Source organism: Eubalaena glacialis, chromosome 19, assembly GCF_028564815.1.
Source record: "Eubalaena glacialis isolate mEubGla1 chromosome 19, mEubGla1.1.hap2.+ XY, whole genome shotgun sequence".
NCBI classification, from domain to species: domain Eukaryota; kingdom Metazoa; phylum Chordata; class Mammalia; order Artiodactyla; family Balaenidae; genus Eubalaena; species Eubalaena glacialis.
In genome coordinates, this window is record NC_083734.1 from 21,857,691 (window position 1) to 21,879,062 (window position 21,372).

Sequence of the window (21,372 nt, forward strand, 5' to 3'; positions counted from 1 at the left end):
TCTTTACACAGTCATAGTTAGGGCAGTATTTTACTTCATCTCTTCATTAATAGCTTTGCTTTCACACTGAAGTCTTCAGACTATTCTGTATATACATTCAACCCCTATTTTCCTTTAACCAGTTTCCCAAGGAAGATATGTGTGGTTCACAAAGGGATCTTTAAAAGGTGATAAACTGTAGCAAATGTTGCTTAACAAATGAGTCCCAGCATATGGAAGGAGAAAGTGTTTCTAAGTATTTCTATAAAAAGCATGTCCGTGGGGGGTGGTGGGGGGGGGTGGGATGAACTGGGAGATTGGGATTGACATCTATACACTGATATGTATAAAAGCGATAATTAATAAGAACCTGCTGTATAAAAAAATAAATTAAATTAAAAAAAAAAAGCAGGTCCATATTTCATACTGTTGGCAAACCGATAAAACCTATTCCTCATAGGCAGATAAATGCTTTCCTTTCTCAAAAGGCCTGCTTCCCCTTCACTACCCACTCTACGAGGTCTAACTTGGGTTTTTCCTGAGAGCTTCTATACCTCTTGTCCTTTAAGGAAGGGGACAGGAAAAGCTTCTGTGCCAAGTACCCTCTTTGATCCCCTTCTCTATGCTGACTCTCACATCCCCTGCCAGTCCTGATTCTCTCACTCTGACCAGCTTGGTCAACTCTAAGTAGAGGTGTCTAGGGAGCAAGCTAAAAGGTTAAGATCAACGAGTATATCCTTTTAAAGAAATCCATGTGGCTGTTTAAAGTTCATACAATTATTAATTGAGGATGAGAAGTATCAATGCTATTTACCGTGCGGAAAACCAGCTCTCTGGCCTTACAGCGCAGTCATTTCGTTGTGAGATAAGGTGCTAATCCCTTTCAGTTCTCAGGGGAGTACAGTTTAATCAGATGCTGTACTTGTGTTGGATAACCTGTGATGGGACAAGCTCGGTGACTCCTCACGTAATTAAACACACAGCGGTAACAAAACACATAGCCAGAGGTGGCGAGAACGGTGTCGTTCACCCGGTTTTTACGACACAGTGGGCACACAGTCTTCATTTGGGGCAACAGGGGAGAATCAGAATTGTAGTCTAGATGTACGGGTGGTGGTGGAGTAGGCAAGGCAGTCAATGACTTGATGGTTTCTTGGTTTCCGGATGAATACCACCACTCAAGGAACTGCAGGAAGAATACACCCACCGAAAGGCCAGTAGAGAGGCATGAGGCGGCACCTCCCACAGCTTGCTTCAGAGCTGACTTTATCTTCTCGCCAACGCTGTTTGGAGGACAGAACAAGGAGGCAAAAGGAGAAACTTTATTTAGGTACAATCACAGAACGACTAATACGCATGTAATTCTTACACTTTTCATTAGAATCGTTGATTCAGCTTGGGGATTGAATAGTTGCTGGACTGGCGTTTTCTCTTTAAGTGTCTATTCGAAACAATTCCCTCTTTCTGACTTACCGTATTTTAGGAGTTCTAGGAGCTAAGCTTTGTTTTTAATGACTAGGGTTTTGTTTGCTTTGTGTTTTGAGAAAGAAATTAATGAGCCATTGATTATATAGACCTTTTATGGGGGTGGAAGATAGTATATCCAGAAAAAGAAATAACTCACTTAAAAAACAACTCAGCAGTACTGAGGAATATATTTGAACTTGTCAGAGAACACAGACACTAGGAGCGGGATAGCACCATGGTTAAGAGCAGTCTTTAGAATTGTACTGATCTGGCTTGAATCTCAGCTCTGTCGCCTATTAGCTGTGTGGCCTTGGCAAGGTACTCAACTGTTAGAACTTAGTTTCCTCAACTGTTAAATGGTGCTAATGCATTTATTTCATTGAGCTGTGATGAGGATTGAGATAATATACATAAACACCTAGCACAGGGCCTGGTACATAGCAAGTGTGCGCAAAAATGTAGCCAGTATGATAAGGAAGGTTACCGGGATGGCAGTCCTTGTTTTATGGACACAAGAATTTTTCAATGATTTTATGAAATACCCCAAAGTGGACTGAGGGAGGTAAATTTCATAAAATTGGGATAAGATTTTAGGATTTATTAATCAAATATGTTGGGGAAATGTTAAGGCCTTACCTCCCAGCTGGTTGCTGCCTCATGCTGGCTTCAGCTGGTCTGTGCTCCAGAGCTTGTATATCCTGAACTGTAAGTCGACCTAGCCGAACCCCAGCCAGACTCAGCAGTGGTGAGTGATGCTGAGCCTTTCCTAGGATGTATCGAAGCTGCTGTACAAGAAACCAGCCTTCCCAGGCCATGTTAACAAATGGGTAGGCTGCCAGCAAGGCTCTGTAAAATCGTTTCCAGCGGGAAGTAGGGGGATGAATGGAATATTCATCCTCTTCTCTCAGGCTAGAAATCAGCTTCTCCAGCTTCACTTTCAGATAGGGAAGAAGAACCAGGAACATAACTGACTTCCAAAGCTGCTTCTTTGGGAGACCAGCACTGGCCAATCTCTGAAGCTTGTGTGTGTCTCCCATTACGATCCTCTTTAAGCCATAAAAGTTTTCAGAAAACGAGGCGCTGGTTTTAGACAGATAATGTTGCTGGAGCAGAAGATCTAAAAGGGTGAAGATTTCATCAAACCACCTCCACAAGAAGCCGTAGCGGGCAGGATTTGATTCTGCAAGAACCTAAAGCAAAAGAAATGAATGAAATTCATTCCATTACACAGCTACTATGCCTTGTATTTTATTTCCTTTTTTTCCCTCTGAATTTCCACACTTTTCTTTCTGGGTCTACCTTAACCTCCCTGAAGTGCTGGGTATTCAGTACACATAACAAGAGACTCCATAACCATTAAATCATGTGATGTGAATTATATGCTAATTGGTTATTTCAAAACTTAGGCCAACAAATAAATTCAGATTATTGGCTTGGTTTTTACCCGGACGTTCCTAAAACTTTTCAGAGAATTAAATCCTTACCTTGACCACATGCTGAAGAGCAGGTCTCACTGCTGTCATTAAACTGTCCTGTGCTACCACCTCAAAGATGGATGGCTGGTCATCCACCGCAGAAGCAGTTGTGATGTGAGCCCCGTGCTCAGCCATAGTTTCGTGTGTGCACTGGGTTTTACTTTGCCCACAAACTCTCTAGTAAGCATGAACTTTCGGGGGGTGCCAGATGGGTGCTATTTTACAGGAACTGGGCAAAAAAGACCTCTTCCGGAGGCAGAGGGGAGGGGTCTCAAGTGAAGGTGAAGAACGAAGTTAACGCGGACACCCACGTTAGAGAAGTAGTGTGTGGGAGAGGTGAGTTGATTAATGCTGCACCTCACAGGGAAGAGCGTGACTATGGGGGGACAGGTACGGAGAAGGAGCGCTGGCCTCTCGAGCGGCAGTCCTGGAGGCGGCCAATCACGGACTCTCAATCCGGAGGGCTCAAAAGCCAGGCGGCTCTGAGGGATCGAAGGTGCCAGTGCAGGCCGGCCCCAACGGCCTGGCTCAGCTGTGGGCTGTGCAATCCCCCCGCCCGCGCCAGTCCTTGCGCGCTGGCTCCAGGCGAGACGCGAAGAACCCGCGACGCCGCGTTTGAAAGGAGGTCTCGGCTTTATGTCAGAAGCCGCAACCGGAACTAGAAGCCGCTTGGAAACCGGTGGCCGTGGAGAGGCGCTCTAGCCCTGAACGCGGCCCCGCGACCGGAACTAGAGAACTCTATGATCTCACAGGGACTTCCGCTTCCGCCCCCAGCTGAAAGTAAAGAAGGCTCTAGCGGGCTCGGTTGGAGAGGAGTTTTCCGCTGGTTGGTTTTACTTTTCTTAGCTGGTTTTGCATCGCTGTCTTGTTGGAAAGCCACAGCTCTGATATCTCTACAGAGTCTTTTTGGCAAGGTGTTGGGTCGCCGTACTGACGTCTGGCCCCTGGAGCCAGAGCTCGGCCTGTTGCTGAGGCCTTTGTTCCCTGGGGCGATAGAGATAGAGGCGAGGGACCCAAGGGAATGTGGAGATGGAAGGCTCACTTTGCTTGCGGTGGGGGTGGTGGCTCACTATTTTTGCCGCCTTCGGGAAGGATTTGAAGCGATATAGCCGAGATAGAAGCCTTAGCGTTATGGCTGCCAATTATTTTTAAAAAAAAATTTCCTGCTGTTCAGAACTTGGGACGATTATTTTTCGTTCAAGCTGGTAGCTTGTCTTCTAGGTAAGGTTACGTTCAAGCAGAACTCTAGGCACTGACTACAGTAAATGAAAATGGTTCCTACCCTCGAACACGGTAGGATGCGTCACATTAGCGATATGAATACAGTGCTAAAACGGAGTGATGCTGTTGAATTCTAACTAGCATGAATTGGGGAGGCTTGGCAGAGAAGGTACTTTTCATTGTATACCAAAGTTAATGTAATTAACCTGACCTTTTGCAAACTGCTTTTACATCGTATGCAATTGCCTTGAGTAGCTGCAGGTTTACTGAATTTGGATAATAGTTAAAGTTCATCTCCTCTCTCTCCAACCTCTCCCCTCAACCCGTGGGCTAAATAGCTAGAAATAGAAGGTATTATTTGCTTACTTTATACCTTAGAGGACGTTATGGTATAAAGATAGTTAATTGTTTCACATAATGAGAACGCTCGAACACGGTTTGGGTTTAGTTGTTTCAATAGGAGAAATAAAATCTTGCAAATTAACCTTAATTGTGGTTCCAGAAAGTGTTTCAGGGAATTCCCTGGCGGTCCAGTGGTTAGGACTCTGTGCTTCCACTGCGGGATTCATGGGTTGGATCCCTGGCCAGGGGAACTAAGATCCTGCACGAAGCGTGGCCAAAAAAAAAAAAAAAAAGTGTTTTATAGTCTGATTGGATACCTGCTGGAGAAAGTCACATTGATGGAAGATTTTACCTTACAGAGTTTTAAGGAGTAGAGATAATGTATCTATATAAAACACCTAGCTTTAGGTTCTTGGTCAGTGGTAGCTCTTACAGAGAGGCTTTTCTTAAGTGAACAGCAAAAAGACAAAGTTGAGAAATAGCATCACCTAAGACGAGTGGGAAGTTAGTTAAACACTGATATCAGTTAGGGTTCTTTGGTTACAAGCAACAGAAAACAGGCTAATTTAAACTAAAAAATTTATTAGAAGAATGTGGAGTAGCTAACAAAATAAGGAAAACCAGCTCTGAGGGAACAGGAATTACACAGTCCTACTGGATGTTTCTAGCAAGAATTAGCAAAGTCTCATACAGGCATCGTTGTTGCAATGAGTGAGCTTCAACAAATTTCTGTCACTGTGCTTATGATTCAGATCCCTATTGACTGACCTTGGTTCAGATTTCATCTCCACTCCCTGTTTCACTCTTAGCCGGAAGAGTGCAAGACACCTTAATAGTCCTTTGAGAATATTCCAAAAGTAAACTGATGTTGTTATGTGAGAAAAAAGGCAGTCAAAAATAACAATGTCAATTATTACAGCCAATAAATAAACACCTCATCACAAATCCCACTCCCAGGTTTATGGTGTAATAAATAAGACAAAAATTGATTGCACTTATGTTAAAAGGTGTTAAGAGCCATCAGATAGGTTAATATGGTGAGTTTAGAGGAAGAGACAATAACAGCTGGGAGAAATGAGGCTGTTCAAACTAGCTTAAACAGAAGCTATATTGGCCTTTGTAACCAAAGGGAAGATCGTTTCTAACCTCACGTTTTATCTCAGCTGCTTTCTGCCAGTTGCTTTCTAATACAGCGATGTAACCTGGTATCTCCTGCGTCTTATATCAGGACCAGATGTCCACTGAGAAAGTTTTGTGGATTAGGTGGACCTCAAAAGATGAGTACATTTGGGGAAAGTCACAGTCATGGTGACAGGGTTTTCTAGGCTAAGGGAGCAGCATGGATTGTATTTGAGGAGGAAATTGTTTGCTTTAAATATAGAGAGGAAAATAGACCAATAATACATAGTCTATACTGTTAACCATAATATAGATTATGGAGGCTCTTAAATGCTAATTTTAGTACTTTGCCTGTGGACATTCATTTATTCCATAAATACTGAATACATCCTGTGCGCCAAGCATTATGCTAGGTGCTGGGTAGACAGTAGTAATAAAAACAGACTTGGTATCTGCCCTCATGGAATTTACAGTCTAGTTGGGGAGAGAGATAATAAACAAGTAAAGAAACTAATGTATAATTTACAAATGGAATAAGAGGGCTATGATGGGGGTGGCAGTGGGGCCTGGGAGAGAAGAACCTTTTAGACTGGGTAATCAGGGAGTGCCTTTATGAGATTACAGTTAAAATGAGACCTAAATTATGAGCCAGCCAGCCCTGTGTGGAGTTGGGGAAAACGAATATTAGGTAGGAGGAGCGGTAGTTGTGAAGGCCCTAGGATGGGAAAGAGCTTGGCGTATTTGAGAGCTGCAAAAGCTAGCAAGAGGTGAAATGAAGAGGAAATGAGGAGTGACTGAAAAGGATAAAATGATGTTAAGAGAGGTAGACAGGAGCCAAACCACTCATAGGCCATGGGAAGGAAACTGGATTTTAGTCAAAGTATAATGGGAGGTCATTGAAGGATTTATACACCAGAGTCATGACCAGGTTTATATTTTTAAGATGACCCCGTAATGGTTATGTGGTTACATTTACTTTGTGAAAATTCATCAAGCTTTATATTTTTGGTGTGCACTTTTTGGAATGTTCATTTATACTTCAAAAAAAAGTTAAACAAAAATCTGGCTGCTGTATGAATAATGGTTGGGAGGAGAGTTGAGGTTTCTAGTAGTTCAGGCAAGAGGCGATGGTGGCTTGGAATAATGAGGTGAATAGAAGGGATTGGATGAATTTGAAATATATTTTGAAGGTAGGATTGACAACTTGGAGATGGAATGAATGTGGCAGTTAGAAAGAGAAATCAAGAATGACCCCCAGATTTCTGGCTAGTAATTTCTGGCAGTGTAATTTGTTCAAATAATTGCAATCATAGCAAATATTTACATAGTCCATACTATGTGCAGGCATAGTTCTAAGTGCTTTACATACACGAATTCATTTCATCCTTGTAATAATATTATGATTGGATATTAGTATTTCTCCCATTTTGTAGATGAGAAAACTAAAGAGCAAAGAAATGGGGAAAACTGGGAGAAGGATAGGTTCTGTACAAATTAGGAAACGAGGAGCTGTTGAAAGTTTTTGAACCGGGGAGAGGTAGGAATCAAAGATTTTTCTGGTGGCATCTCTTTACAAAATCCACCTCTGTCTTCTGTGAGTTGTACCTGGAACCACATTTGTTAAACACCACCCCCCTCCATACTCTTATGATTTGCTTAATTTGGGTGGGCCATATGTGCAGACTTACCCATCAGTGTGGTTAGCAATTTGGTGGTGAAGTTTGGGGACTAGGTCAAGGCTAGAGAGAGATATTTTGGAGTCATATGGGTAGGAAAAATGATTGAACCCATGGTATTGCTAAAGGGATAGTGTAAAGAAAATGTATGAGTATAGAAATTAAAAAAAAAATGCTTGCTACTTTCTCCCTCAGATACCATCCTATATCTCTTCTCTTTCAGCCATACTTTCTTATGGAGTTATCTGTTTTCATTTCCTTACCTCCCATTTATCTTCAAACTTCTGCAGCATGGCTTTTGCCTTCATTATCTCTGCTGACGGTCTCAGCAGTGACATCAAAGACCTTTGTGCTGCTAAATCCTTGGACACTTTTTGGCCCTTCCTCCTTTTCTCTATAGCAGCTGTTATTGTTGACCACCCACTCATACATTTATCCCTTCAACAAATTTTGGGGAGGGGCGGCTAGGCCTCAGAGATATAGTATATAGTTCCTATACTTTCATAGAACTCTAAAAACGTCCTAAATGATTATGACCATGTGCTTTTTCTTCTACCTCTCTACTTCTCAGTCCCCTTTGCACTTTGGTTTCCCAACTTCTGCCTCAGGCTCTCATTCTTCACATTCCTCCTCTTCTTCTTTTTTGGTTAAAGACTTTATTATTACTTAGAGCAATTTTAGGTGGGAAGTTTTCGATTTGAGGGGAAGGTACAGAGATATCTAGGTCTTGGTTTCTGAAAGGAACTTACTTTTGTGTAAGCACGCCTATTACATGCTGGGCGCCTTACCTACTTTAAGCTTCACAAGCTGGAGAGAGTTATATCACTGGCTTTATTTCACAAGTAAGACTAAGGCTGAGGAGACGTTAAGTAACTTTCCTAATCACATTCAGGACAGGGATTCGATCTCGGATTCAAACTCAGATCTGAGGCCATGTCAACCTCTTTTCCTTGCACCACTCTCCTCCAGTCCCACTGCCCTTGTATGGTCTTGGGCTGGATCACCATTGTCCACATTCCTGAACTGGCCAGGGAAATTAGCTGGGGTTTTTTTTTGTTGTTTTAAGAAAACAGGGTGTTTCACTATCCCTATGTGTAAGTTTTTAGAGAACTCCTGTGCGAGGAAACAAATCCAGGGAATGTCAGCTTGTTTAATAGATCCACTCCGATAGTCGGTGAACTTCCTCGGAGGCCCGGACCTCGGGTCGCTTCCCGGCTGCGCAAAATTTTTCCGTCTCCAAGGCGACAGAGATGACCGCCTTTCTGGTTCTCCCGCGCGCCTGGATGACGTCACACGGCGAGGCTCTCTGACGTCAGAGTTTCCTGTCCACCATCTTTGTCCCTGGCAAAGTGGGTTTTGCGCAGTGGCTTAGACCTGGAGAAGGAGTCGTGACGTGCAGGAAACCATTACAACACCGCTCGGGCCGTGCTCTCTGGCCGCTGCTGCCACCCCTGCCCTTGCCTCCGGTGAGTTCAGGGCGGCTAACTTTGGGGTGTGTCCCTCTTTCATGGGGAAGGGGGCCAGGCTTGGTTGGAGACGGGCGGAGGAGAGGAATCTTAGGAGCGTGACCGTTGAAGATGGAGTGAGCCGTCGGGTGTGACCGTTGTGAGGAAGAGGGTTGGAGAAAGGGACTCCACCGCTGGAGCGGGGTGAGGGAATCCTCGGGGTGGCAGCTGGGAGTTGGGGGGCACTGGGGGAAAGATATGTTCGAAGTGGGGGGTTAGGAGGGCCAGAGGCCAGGGGTGTGGCCGGTAGAGACTGGAGGCCGAGGGGAGAACCTTCTACCCGGTTTGGTGTCGTTCACTGAGAGGCTGGGACGTGTCCAGGTACCAGAAGGGGAAAGGGGTTCCCCCAAAGTTTTGCTCATAGATGGGCAGACCTCGCCCGTCTTCTGTAATTTGAGGCTGAGACACCTCTCCCTCACCTCGTAATGGAGGAACATATCCCTAGAATCTTGACCACCTGGGGAAAGAAGAGGAATTCCTTGCATTGGAGAAAGGGAAGAGAAACCTCCAGAATTGACCCGATGTGAGAGAGGGGGAAGCAAGTGGGAGTAAATCTTAGCCCGGAGTTTTTTCTTTCTGGTCTTAGAAGGAACGGTCTGGTTTGAGAAAGACTGTAGATTAAGACAGAGGTAAAGAAACTGGAACTTCCTGTTATTCCATATTCTTTGAATCCAAAGAATTGATTCATGCTCTTTGTTTTCAGAGCACTGAAAACAGTGCCCATTTGGGGGGCAGACTTTTTTTTAACTCACCTGGCTGCTTCATTATGAAGCAGTGTGAATAAAGTGTGAATGCTTCATTAAACTTTGACTTTTAAGAAGTGTTTTTTAAATGCCAAACACTGTTATAATCATGTGGTTTAAAAGAGAAAGTAAAGAAAACTCAGTAAGTCTTAGAAAAAGAAGAATGACAAAGAAAGTGGTCTCAGTGAGGAACAATTTAAATTATTAATCACCTCCCTGGTATAATTCTGTTGCTTAGCCTCAGGGTGCACTTACAAAGTCATAATAGAAAGCAGCAGATGAAGGAGATGCAGCTGTACAAGAAAACGTGTAACACATTCCAATGATGACTAAGCGTGGTGGTAAGATGAGAACTGTTTGCAGGTATCTTAATAGTTTTAAACTCCCAAAGAAGCAGAAAGTATAGTGTGTTCTGCAAATAGCCTCACTGAAAATTGGGTGGTAAAGTTAATACAAAGCTAACATTCTGTGACTTAAGAGACTCAAGAAAGTCTAGTTCTTCCATCTTTTTGTTTCTTCTTTAACACACCCGTATTTTAAAATATTATGAACCAAGCTGAACAGGGAACGAATTAGGTAGGACGCATTTTCCTTTCTTCCTTCTTTTCTCTCCTTCCAGGCGTAAGTTTTCCAGAGTTTATTTCAGTTAAGAATTGGATGTAAAACTTTAGAGCTTTTTTCTTACCGGATAATATTAACAAATTACTTTGTGGTCATTTTAAAATGGAAATTGCAGGTGTGTCTGTTATAATGAGTTGTCTGCTGTCATTTCTTATGCAATAAATGATACCCGAAGATGCCATTGTCTTTGCATTATTGAGATATCTGATTAGCATCTCTCACCCTTGTAATGAAAGATTGCTGAAGTGACCTTTCTGCTTTATAATTTGGTCAACTGTTCACTTTTTCCCTACCAGCACCAACTGTGTAAAGTCCTACTTTATGCGAAGAGGGGATTTAGTGGCCTCGCCAACTCTAATTTAGCTGCCATTTCCCAGAGAGCCATTTGAAATTAAGACCCTATTAATTTTTTTCTGGCCTTATTCTCTTTACGGGCACCGGAAGGAGGGAGGAATAGTTGAGAAGGGACTTTCACAACCTATATTTAGTAGAAACTAGGTTATGTTAAATCTAGATGTATAATCCTGTACAGGGAGACCTTTTCTGAAATGCAGTGACATCATACTCTGGGCTAGGGAAGTTACAGTGATTGTGGTTTTGACTGTGGCAGCATTATTTTTTTTTTTAACAATGTCCTGAGGTCATACCTCAGGTCCTCAGAACATCTGGTGACTTCTCTAGTTTGATCTGGTAAAAAGGTAGTGTGACTTCCAACTCCATGATGGCTTGGCTTTGCCCTGCCCTGGGACTCTCCTGAGGAATAAATTCCCCCCCCAGCTCCCAGAAGGAACTTGATTTTTGAGGCTCTTCAGCAAATACTTGACTTATTCTTTGAACTCTATCTTGGCTGCTTTTTCTTTGACTTCTAAAGCAGACAGCAGTTTTCACCATCCTATGTTTTAGAGAATCTGACTATATTCATCTATGGTGTATGATTAAGAGTGTCTCATTAAAAAAAAAAAAAGAGTCTCATTTAAAAATATATACAGGGACTTCCCTGGTGGTGCAGTGGTTAAGAATCCGCCTGCCAATGCAGGGGACACGGGTTTGATCCCTGGTCTGGGAAGATTCCACATGCCACAGAGCAACTAAGCGCGTGCGCCACAACTACTGACCCCACGCGTTGCAGCTGCTGAAGCCCACGCGCTCTGGGGCCCATGTGCTGCAACTGCTGAGCCTGCGTCCTGCAACTAATGAAGCCGACGCACCGCAACGAAGAGTAGCCCCCGCTCGCCACAACTGGAGAAAGCCCACGTGCAGCAATGAAGACTCAATGCAGCCAAAAAATACGTACATATGCAATATTTTGAGGTGAAATTCACATAACATAAAATTAACCATTTTAGAGTGAGCAGTTTGGTGGCATTTTGTACATTCACAGTGTTGTGCAACCCCGCCTCTTCTCATTTGTTTTTGTTTAGGCTAGTTTATTTTGGGGGAATTTCTTTTGGCTTAAGTCAGGAACTGACATGATAAAATGTTGCTCTGCCAGTATGTGTAAGGGATATTTCATTACTGTTGTGTAGGACAGTGCGAGATAAGAGAGTGGTATGTTTCTCCTTTCTCTTTAAAAGCAGGGGTTCTTAATTTCGGGTCTAAGATCGGGTCTACTTGATTCTCTCCTCTTCCCTGAAATTTTGTGGGCTGGTACATTATTCTCTAGTTAAGAACTTAGTGCTCACAATGTAAAAGGACAGAAATCTATTCCTTGATGATGAAATTTGTTAGGGGAAGTAATGAAATGTGTGGGTCACTAATAAAGGTAGGATTTAAGACTAGGTTAATTTAATGTTTAACAGATTGTGCTGAAATTTTCTGTTAAAAATTTAAAATATGTGAATGTGTATGAGAGCTTTAGAAAACAGAACGATTTGGGGGCCCTTTTTCAAAGAAACAGTGAGAAATTCCAAGCAGCTTTTGTCTTTAAATCTTAAGCAAGTTTTAAGTTTTGATGATCCCAAAGGATTAGAGTGGCGTAACAACATCCTGGATAGACCATAATGGCCTTGAGCTATGGCCCTCCTGTCAGGCTCTAGTACTGTAATCATTTCTGTATACTGGTTTTCCTCTTTGTATATATAAGTTCTTAGATGATAACTTCAGATTTATTCCAGGTCTTTTTTTTTTTTAATTAAGTAATTTATGGCTGTGTTGGGTCTTCGTTGTTGTGCGCGGGCTTTCTCTAGTTGCGGTGTGTGTGGGCTTCTCATTGCGGTGGCTTCTCTTGTTGCGGAGCACGGGCTCTAGGCTTGTGGGCTTCAGTAGTTGTGGCATGTGTGCTCAGTAGTTGTGGCTCACAGGCTCAGTAGTTGTGGCACATGGGCTTAATTGCTCCGTGGTATGTGGGAGCTTCCTGGACCAGGGCTCAAACCCACATCCCCTGCATTGGCAGGCGGATTCTTAACCACTGCACCACCAGGGAAGTCCCTATTCCAGGTCTTTTATGTGAAGGACTCCTTTCTTCAGTTTGCCTACTTCACATTTAGTTTACATTGTGAATGGATTAAATGATTAAATGGATTAAAAGATTATAATTCTTTGAATTTTAGCTAGAAAAGACATTATGAAAGTACTACATAAGACAAGCCTCTGTTACAGGCTCACTTTAAATTATAACAAATAGTGGCAAATCAGAAATTTCTGTATTCTATAATGATTTGTGTGAGTTCTAGCTCACTTCTTTTAACAAGGTAAATTCAGTGAAATTCTTGTACAACCTAAAGCACTATTGTATAAGGATCAGTACTATAAACATTAAGTAGCTCCTTGGAAAGATAACAAATGAGTCTAATTTCCCTTAAATAGTCCAAGTAGTACATTTTAGAGAACAAATTTGAGCCAACCTTTTTTCATTATTTTATGGTTTTCTGGCTTTTTTCCTTAATTGCATTGATTTGTTGAGTGCTTAGGTCTTTTTTCTCAGATCCATAATTACCATTGTTTGTGGAGGTATTATCACTCAAGTTTGCCAAATATATTATCACTCATGTTGTTTTGACCAGAAAATAATGAGTAGGTGCCAGGGCATCTGTCCAAAATTTGGTGATAAGTATTAGTAATGATGGTGGTCAGTTAGAAGATAATCATTTTTTTTTAAATTTATTTATTTGGTTGTGTCGGGTCTTAGTTGTGGCAGGCGGGCTCCTTAGTTGAGGCTCGCTGGCTCCTTAGTTGTGTCATGCGAACTCCTAATTGCGGCACGCATGTGGGATCTAGTTCCTGGACCAGGGATCGAACCTGGGCCACGTGCTTTGGGAGCGCAGAGTCTTAACCACTGTGCCACCAGGGAAATCCCAGAAGATACTCATTTTTAAATGAGTGCAGCAGGAATATTATTAAAAGAAAATTTTAATGTATTTAAAGAAGTCAAGCACATTGGACAGAATCTTAGGGTTTCTCAAATCAGAAAACATTGTTTCATTATTTGGGGAGAAATGTGATCAGTCCATGCTGTTTTTGTTTTACCAGTGGAGCCTTATGTCAACTGGATTAATTCTGGAAATTGGAACAGAAAAGTTAAAGTTGAAGCTGGGATCCATGTTCTTTTAAGTTTTAACACCAGTTCTGATTCTCTTTAGTACTCAGTGTGACTGAACAAATATCTCAGTTTTTTGCATTGTTTTTAACTGTAAACTGATATTTTTTATTTTGGGGAATACTTGGGGGAATTGTAGGTTGTTGGAAATATGAAAACCATAATTAAAAAAAAATCCATGCATAACACCTCTCTAGATGTTTGCCTCTCTATGTGTTTGTCATGAAAGAGTATTGTCCTACTAATCTAGGCTTTTTTTTTTCTGAAAGAAATTCCTTTTATTGATAGTTGCATGTAATGGTGAATAGGTTGATAAAATTTTTTTCTCTTTCAGTTTTACTCTGCTTCAGAATATATGTCTTGGAGTGACTCCATCTTGAGGCAGGGAAGTAAATCAGATTTGCTTTAACGGAAAGTAATGGGGAGATCTTTTGAAACAAACTTTTCCTTATTTTAAATATTGGCGTGACTAACTGAAGATGTATTTATAAAAAGATGTAGCTTTAGGTCTTGGAGGCTCTGAGGAGATAATTGTGGATAAAATCATAAAACTATGATAGGTTCAGATTATCACTCTATTCCATTAGACCTTTGGATTTTGTTCCAATTAGCTTTTGAGGCAAGGATTACATTCTTAATTATCCTTGCATCCCTTTGGATCACCAGTGATGGTGGTAAGGATGAAGATACTTTCTGAATGCAGAAATTCTTATATATAAATGATCTTAAAATTAGTTGAATGCCTTGCTGGACATAAATAACTTGGATAAAGGAATTCTTTTCTCTTGCTGTAGGTGCACATTAAAGATCCACAACCATGACTGACTCCAAGTACTTCACAACCAATAAAAAAGGTGAGTATGAGAACCTGATCACAGCCTTTTTTGAAGATTCTTCAAAAGTCGTGGTGTAAGATTGTTCCAAGTAGAATGCTCCTGACCTCTTCAGACATGCATGTCTTGGACCATCTCATTGGGGATATTCTACAGAAAAGTGTATTGAGTAAATTATTAAAGTATGGGTTTTTAAAGATATGGCTGTGGTGCACATCATTTTGACTTGAAGGTTTTAGTGAAAGGAAGAGATCCAAGATTGATCCGTTGAAGATTGATAGATCTGAGGAGGGTAAAAGGAAGAAGCACATTTATTTTCTCTTTTTTAAAAAAATTGAGTGTACTTGGTTTACAATGTTGTGTTCGTTTCTGGTGCACAGCAAAGTGATTCAGTTGTGTGTGTGTATATATATATATGTATACATATATATATTCTTTTTCAGATTCTTTCCCATTATAGGTTATTACAAGATATTGAATATAGTTCCCTGTGCTATACAGTAGGACCTTGTCATTTATTTAACATATACTAGTTTGTATCTGCTAATCCCAAGGTCCTGATTTATCCCTTCCTCCCCTCCCGTTTGGTAACCGTAAGTTTATTTTCTGTGTCTGTGAGTGTTTCTGTTTTGTAGATAAGTCCATTTGTATCATTTTTTAGATTCCACGTAAAAGTGATACCATATATTTGTCTTTCTTCGTCTGACTTACTTCACTTAGTATGGTAATCTCTGGGTCCATCCATGTTCCTGAAAATGGCAGTATTTCATTCTTTTTTATGGCTGAATAATACTCCATAGTATATATAAACCGTATCTTCTTTATCCATTCATCTGTGGATGGACACTTAGGTTGCTTCCACGTCCTGACTATTGTAAATAGTGCTGCCGTGAACATTGGGGTGCATGTATCTTTTCGAATTAGAATTTTCTCTGGATATATGCCTAAGAGTGGGTTTGTTGGATCATATGGTAACTCTAGTTTTTTAAGGAACCGCCATACTGTTTTCCATAGTGGTTGCACCAAATTCTTTTATTTTTTACTTGGAAATAAACATTTTATTACAAGGAGTACTACTAAAGCAATACAGCAATAAAAAGTAAAAATGAAAGTTCTCTCCCTCCCTATTCCTTTTCCTGACGGGAACTCGGTATGTATCCTCAGTCTTTTCTATGCATGTATTAATACATATGATTTTAAAAATTTTTAACAAAAAATGATTATGCAAAACAATGCATGGAAATTTGATATTTTCTTATCCTTCCACACATGATGATTTCATACCATCATTTCTGAATTATGGCTGCCAAAAGGCATAATCTCAGTGTAATCATGAGGGAACACCCATGACAGCTGAGGGTGTTCTATAAAATGACTGGCCTGTACTTTTTAAAAATGTCATTATCATGAAAGACAAAGGCTGACCAGCTGTTTCAGATTAAAGGAGACTAAAGAGACATGACGGTAAATGTAATGGATGATCCTGCCTTGGATCCTGGCCCAAGGAGGATGGGGGTAAAATTACTATAAAAGACTTTATCAAGATCTTTGAATAAGGTTTATAGATTAGATAATGACAGTATATCAATGTTAAATTTCCTGATTTTCATCATTGTATTATAGTTATGTAACATAATTCCTTGTTCTTAGAAATTATACACTGACATATTTAGAGCTAAAGAGACGTGATGTCTACAGTTTACTTATTCAATGAATCAGAAAAAAATGTATAAATATATAAAAAGTATGATAAAGCAAATGTGGCATAATGTTAGCAGATGGGGAATTCTGCAACTTTTCTTTAAGATTAAAATGATTTCAAAAGAAAAAGAAAATGGGAGGGCACACATAGTGGCCTGGAGCACCAGAAAATTTTCTAGAAAGCACAAGCATATTTCTGTCATTTGGAGTTATTTAAGGGTAAACTTCTATTATAATACAGAAAACACCATAGAGAGTTGCTTAATTACATTAGCTACTAGTCCATGGCTCTCAGCCTTGCCTGCACATTGGAATTGCCCAGTGAAGTAAAAGACAATAGGTGATGTCCAGTCCTACCCCTGCAGATATCCTGATTTCTTTGGTCTGGGATATGGCCTAGACGTGGGGTTTTTTTAAAAGCTCCCCAGAATTTTCTGATGTGTAGCCGAGATTGAGAACTGTTGCTAGCTGCTAGCAATGCTTGGTAGATTTGATTCAGGGGAAAAGGAGGGGGGAAAGATAAGAATTTAATAAAGCTGTAGTATGTATGAGAGATACCTTGCCTCCGTGCTCCTCCTTGGCTCCACCCAACTTCTTGCTGTTTTTATTGCTTATAGCGTACAAAAGCGTTTAGCCCCTTGTCATTCATTTTCAGCTTTTTTTCTGATTTTCTTATCATTCTGAAATGTATTTATTTCTTCTGTTAACATTTTGTGTGCTTTGATGACCAAGATGTTTCTATAATAACACAAAAAGATGTAATTTAAAAACTCACCTAATTTTTCAAACCTTCGCTTATAATGGGTCCTGGTAACCTTTTTTTAATTCAGGGATTTTTATAAAGGTTTGAGACTTACAGATGAATCACGGCTGGGTAAATACCACATTTTAAAAAATGGATAGACTGTGTTCCTTTTACTTCCTGTAACACCCACCAGAACCGCCACTGGAGCATATTCTTTAAATTTATGCTGTTGGAGTTGGAATAATTTCAGTTATATCCTGTTTTGATTCTTCAGCTCCTGCTGATATTCACAATTCAGATTTTCTGAAACCGTGCTGCTTGTCCTTTACTGTTTTCAGAAGTAAATGATGGGAACCCTAAGAGCTGGATTTGGCAGCAGAGGACTTGGAGAAGAGGACAGTGACTCTTCAAAGGGCCCAGCTTTTCTGTCTGTGCTATTTTTGCAGCTTTCAAATAAAAGGGTGATATTTGTAACAGTTTGTTTGCTTTGTTAGCAATGGATTTTGATGTAACAAGCTTTTTTAGTGCTCAACTTCTGTGCTTCTTACCAGTGCATCCTTCCCATTTAGAGGCTTCAGCAGATCACCTAGTTTGCTGCCCCCACTATTTCTATACTGGTGAACGAGGTTAAAATGAACATCAAGAACAGTCATAAAGGTGGAAGAAAATGAGGCAATACTGTAGACGGAAAGTTGAAGTGACAATAGTCAACTTCTTTTTCGTGGTCTTATAGTATATTTTCTTCTTTCTTTTAAAACCAGTTGAGAGTTGTTAACCTTTTTTCTTATTTCAGCTCCTGCTTTCTGAAGATAGGTGAGCCTGGGCCTTAAAATAGTGGTGACAGTCCTGGCATTTCACGGTGCAGGGCCTGAGCAGTCAGTCATTTAAGATTGTACCTTTAGAAATGACTCTGGTTTGTACCATTCTTGAAGCTTCAGGGTTATTATTTCTGTTCTTAGATTGATTGAACAGGATAGGGCCTTAAAGCCCATTAACGTCTTAAAGTACTAATTAGAGCAGTGATTCTCAACCCTGATTATACATTAGAATCACTTGAGGAAACTTTAAAAAATATGAATGTAGGAGTTCTACTCCTTGACATTCTGATTTATTTGGTCCAGAGTGGAGCCTGAGCATTGGCATTTCTAGATACTTCCCGGGTAATAGTGTGTAGCCAACGTTGAGAAACTCTGGAGTAAAGAGTCGGGAGAAACAGTTCTAAGGCCAGGTCTGTCACTTGCTCACTTAGTGACCTTTGAGCCTCAGTTCTCTGTGGAGTTCAGAGTAGGTGAATGAGGAGTCTCTTCTGGTTTGAAAACATTGATTTGTGAACCTGTTTCCTGCCTACATTTATTTTTTTCCCAGGACTTTGAAATTCTGACGGGAGATCATCCCTCAGATGCTGTTCTCTCCCCATCGTAGTAAGATATGAGGTATCTTTCCTTTTTCCCACTTCTCTGCTTCCTGAGATCTGGCTTACACCTTCCTCTCTGGCCATAACCCCAAAATAGCATCCTTATCAATGGGTTGGTTAATATTCTAGGGATTTGAACTGTACCTATCCTATAATTTTTAAATAATCTTATTTCAGTTGCAGCCCTGCCACTGGTCAGCTGTTGTGGTGTTACTTGCTACATAGTACAGTGTTCTGCTCTAGTTCTCTGATCCTGGGACCTCACCCGTTTGTTGTCTTTTAGGAGAAATCTTTGAATTAAAGGCTGAACTCAACAATGAAAAGAAAGAAAAGAGGAAGGAGGCTGTGAAGAAAGTGATTGCTGCTATGACTGTGGGGAAAGATGTTAGGTAAGGGTAATCTCTTCTGCTTTGCTCATTTTAGACTCTTACTCTATGGCTTTTACTGCTTTTTATTTAAAGCTATTACAGTCAGAACGTATAAGAATGAGTTTGTCTCACTGGAAACATCAGGAAGTGTAGTTGCTTTTATATTAACTCTGTGACTGAGTTTTTTTTGTTTTTTTTAAGAGTGAAACGAGTTTGATTTCACTTGCATACAGATCTAGCATAAAACCTCCTGAGAGCTGACACAGTTACAAATTTGTTGCTGAGGTGGTTTTAGAAGATGATAAAAATATACTGAGACGCAGAAGCCCATGCGTACTTTAATTGGCTCAAGCCAGTGCCCTCAACTTTACAACTCTGCCTTTAATTGCCGAATTCAAGATGAAAATCAGTGGTAACAAAATCCAAAGGGTCTTTTTTTTTTTCTCCCTTTTTTCCTGTAATTTAGGAAGACCATTTGGAAATAAATAAGGATTGTCTGCAGGCCCCTGAGGATTCCCGAGATCCTTTCCATGAAATCCATGAAGTCAAAGCTATTCTTGTAATAATACTTAGGTGTTATTTACCCTTTTCACTGTGTTGGCATTTGCATGGCTGGTGCCTTAGTGTGAATTAAGGCAGTGGTGCCAAACTGTAAAAGTAGTCATTGTATTCTTCACCATCATGTGCTTGCAGGAAAAAAGGGCAGTTTCACTTAGGACTGTCCTGCATGAAGCACTAAAAATTTATTTCAGTAAACCTTGAACCTTGAGTTCAGGTCTTTTTAATATTCTGTGTGATGAAATAGGAATTAGGTATAAAGTACTTCTACTGCATAGCAAAGTGTGACGGTTGACTTGAAAAAAAGCCCTTGCGCAATTGTTTGACTTGGGAACACCATTTCCTTGTGAAAGAAAGATTGACAGACAGAACTATAGTTAATCAGACTTCAATATTTGGGAGACGTTTTATAAAAAATGAACAAAGTGAACCTGTCACTTCAAGGGAAAAAATTTTGACAGTAGATAAATTTTGACTTTAAAGTAAAAATTAGAGTGTTGGAAAACTTGTATCTCCCATCGTGAGCTTGGTAGCTTCCCAAAACTTAGAGATTTTTCTGATGAGATTGCTGGTGAAATTAATGAATGTGATTATTTGCTGCCGTATAATGAAATATGCCACCATAGAGAAGATCTACATAACTCATTGAACCAATATTTTCCAAATGACCAGTGCATACATCACAAAATTATGCATGGGTAAAATATCCATTCAAAATAAGTGATAAATGAATGGATTTTAATGCAACCAAGTACAGAAAGTTTATCAGTATGGTTTCAGATTCCATATTGTACCTAACTTTTAAGAAACTACCATTTGTGGACTAAAAACAAAAAAAAACAACCATTTGTCTAGCTTTAATGTATCAAAGAAGAACATCCAGTTATATGAAAAAGCTATTAAAATACTCCTCCATTTTCCAGTTTATATACGTGTATGAAGATGGATTTTCTTCTTACACTTCAGCTAAACAACATTCTACAACAGGTTGAATGCAGGAGCACATGTGAGAATCCAGCTGTTTTTGTTTAAAGTAGACATTAAAGAGATTGGCAAAAATTAAAACAATGTCATCTTAATTTAAAAAAATAAGTAAAATAGGTAGATTTTTACTTTAAAATATTTATGTTAATATGAAATGCATTGATTTTCCTTTTATTAGTTGGGTCAAATGCTGCTGATAAGAAATGGATGAGTGCAAGAATGCCAAGTAAATTCCAGCATCTAGTGGTGGATGTAAGGTGTAGTAACTCAAACATCTGAGAAGGTCCTAAGGCTAATGATGACCTTCCTAATGTCATTAAGAAAAGGGGAGTTTAAATTTAAGTGCATTCTATGTCAGGCACAGTGACAGATGCTTTTACTTACAATGTTTTTTATAGTCTTCATATCTTCTGAACTAGAAGTTATTCTGAATTAGAAGTTATTCCATGTTAGAGATCAAGCAGTGTATACTTGGAGAGGCTAAAGAATAATCCCAAAGTCATATAGCTAGTGGTAATGTAGCCAGGATTCTAACCTAGGGTCTGAGTCCCAATACCTGTTACTGGTCACTTCCTTCATGGGTGTATATATACAATAGAATTTAAATGTGTACATGGCACACACGTTTAGAACTGTTTCATTTTCTGAAAATGGTTAAAATTTTGAACAAAGGCCCTAATTATCTGAGAACTGTTTTAATAAGGAAACTAACCAAATAAGTTCCCACTGGTCAGGGATGGAAGAATATGTGCATTAAAAAGCATAACACCTGTAGTGCTTTGAACTGCAAAGAATTGATATGAAAAATTACGGGTTTTTTGTGTGACATAGTGATTTTTAAAAAAGTTTGTAAAGATATACACTAAAATATTATATATGAAATGTATGTTCAGGATTTGTTTAGAAATTGTTTAGAGCAACTAGATGGGGTAGGGACTGGGGGAAGGCGAGTGGGTTGAGGTTGTGTATGAAACAAGATCGGGTATGTATCAGTATTTGTTTGCAGCTGGGTGATGGATACATGGGTTCATTAAACTGCTGTCTCTACTCTGAAAATTTTCATAGTAAAAAGTTTTTTAAAAATCT

General features: G+C 40.1%; 2 protein-coding genes across 6 annotated transcripts in view; one reads left to right on the plus strand and one right to left on the minus strand.

Moving 5' to 3' along the window:
* Window positions 1–526: 526 nt before the first annotated feature.
* Window positions 527–3,541, minus strand: PEX12 (peroxisomal biogenesis factor 12). The gene is made up of 3 exons (XM_061176065.1): window positions 2,931–3,541; window positions 2,083–2,636; window positions 527–1,262 (listed from the first exon to the last, which is right to left on the minus strand). The coding sequence occupies exons 1-3, from the start codon at window positions 3,054–3,056 to the stop codon at window positions 863–865; spliced, it is 1,080 nt and encodes a 359-aa protein (XP_061032048.1). The 5' UTR covers window positions 3,057–3,541; the 3' UTR covers window positions 527–862.
* A 145-nt stretch (window positions 3,542–3,686) lies between these two features.
* Window positions 3,687–21,372, plus strand: part of AP2B1 (adaptor related protein complex 2 subunit beta 1) — a 117,985-nt gene continuing 100,299 nt past the window's right edge. Inside the window, exons 1-4 of one of the 5 annotated variants that reach the window (XM_061176692.1) lie at window positions 3,711–3,747; window positions 8,379–8,745; window positions 14,478–14,537; window positions 18,660–18,765. In XM_061176692.1, the coding sequence (XP_061032675.1) occupies window positions 14,501–14,537; window positions 18,660–18,765 (143 nt within the window). In that variant the 5' untranslated portion in view covers window positions 3,711–3,747; window positions 8,379–8,745; window positions 14,478–14,500. Of the gene's footprint in view, window positions 3,748–8,378; window positions 8,746–8,890; window positions 8,929–14,477; window positions 14,538–18,659; window positions 18,766–21,372 lie in introns of those variants that run through there. The other 4 variants (XM_061176696.1, XM_061176693.1, XM_061176694.1 and 1 more) reach the window with 4 other exon arrangements.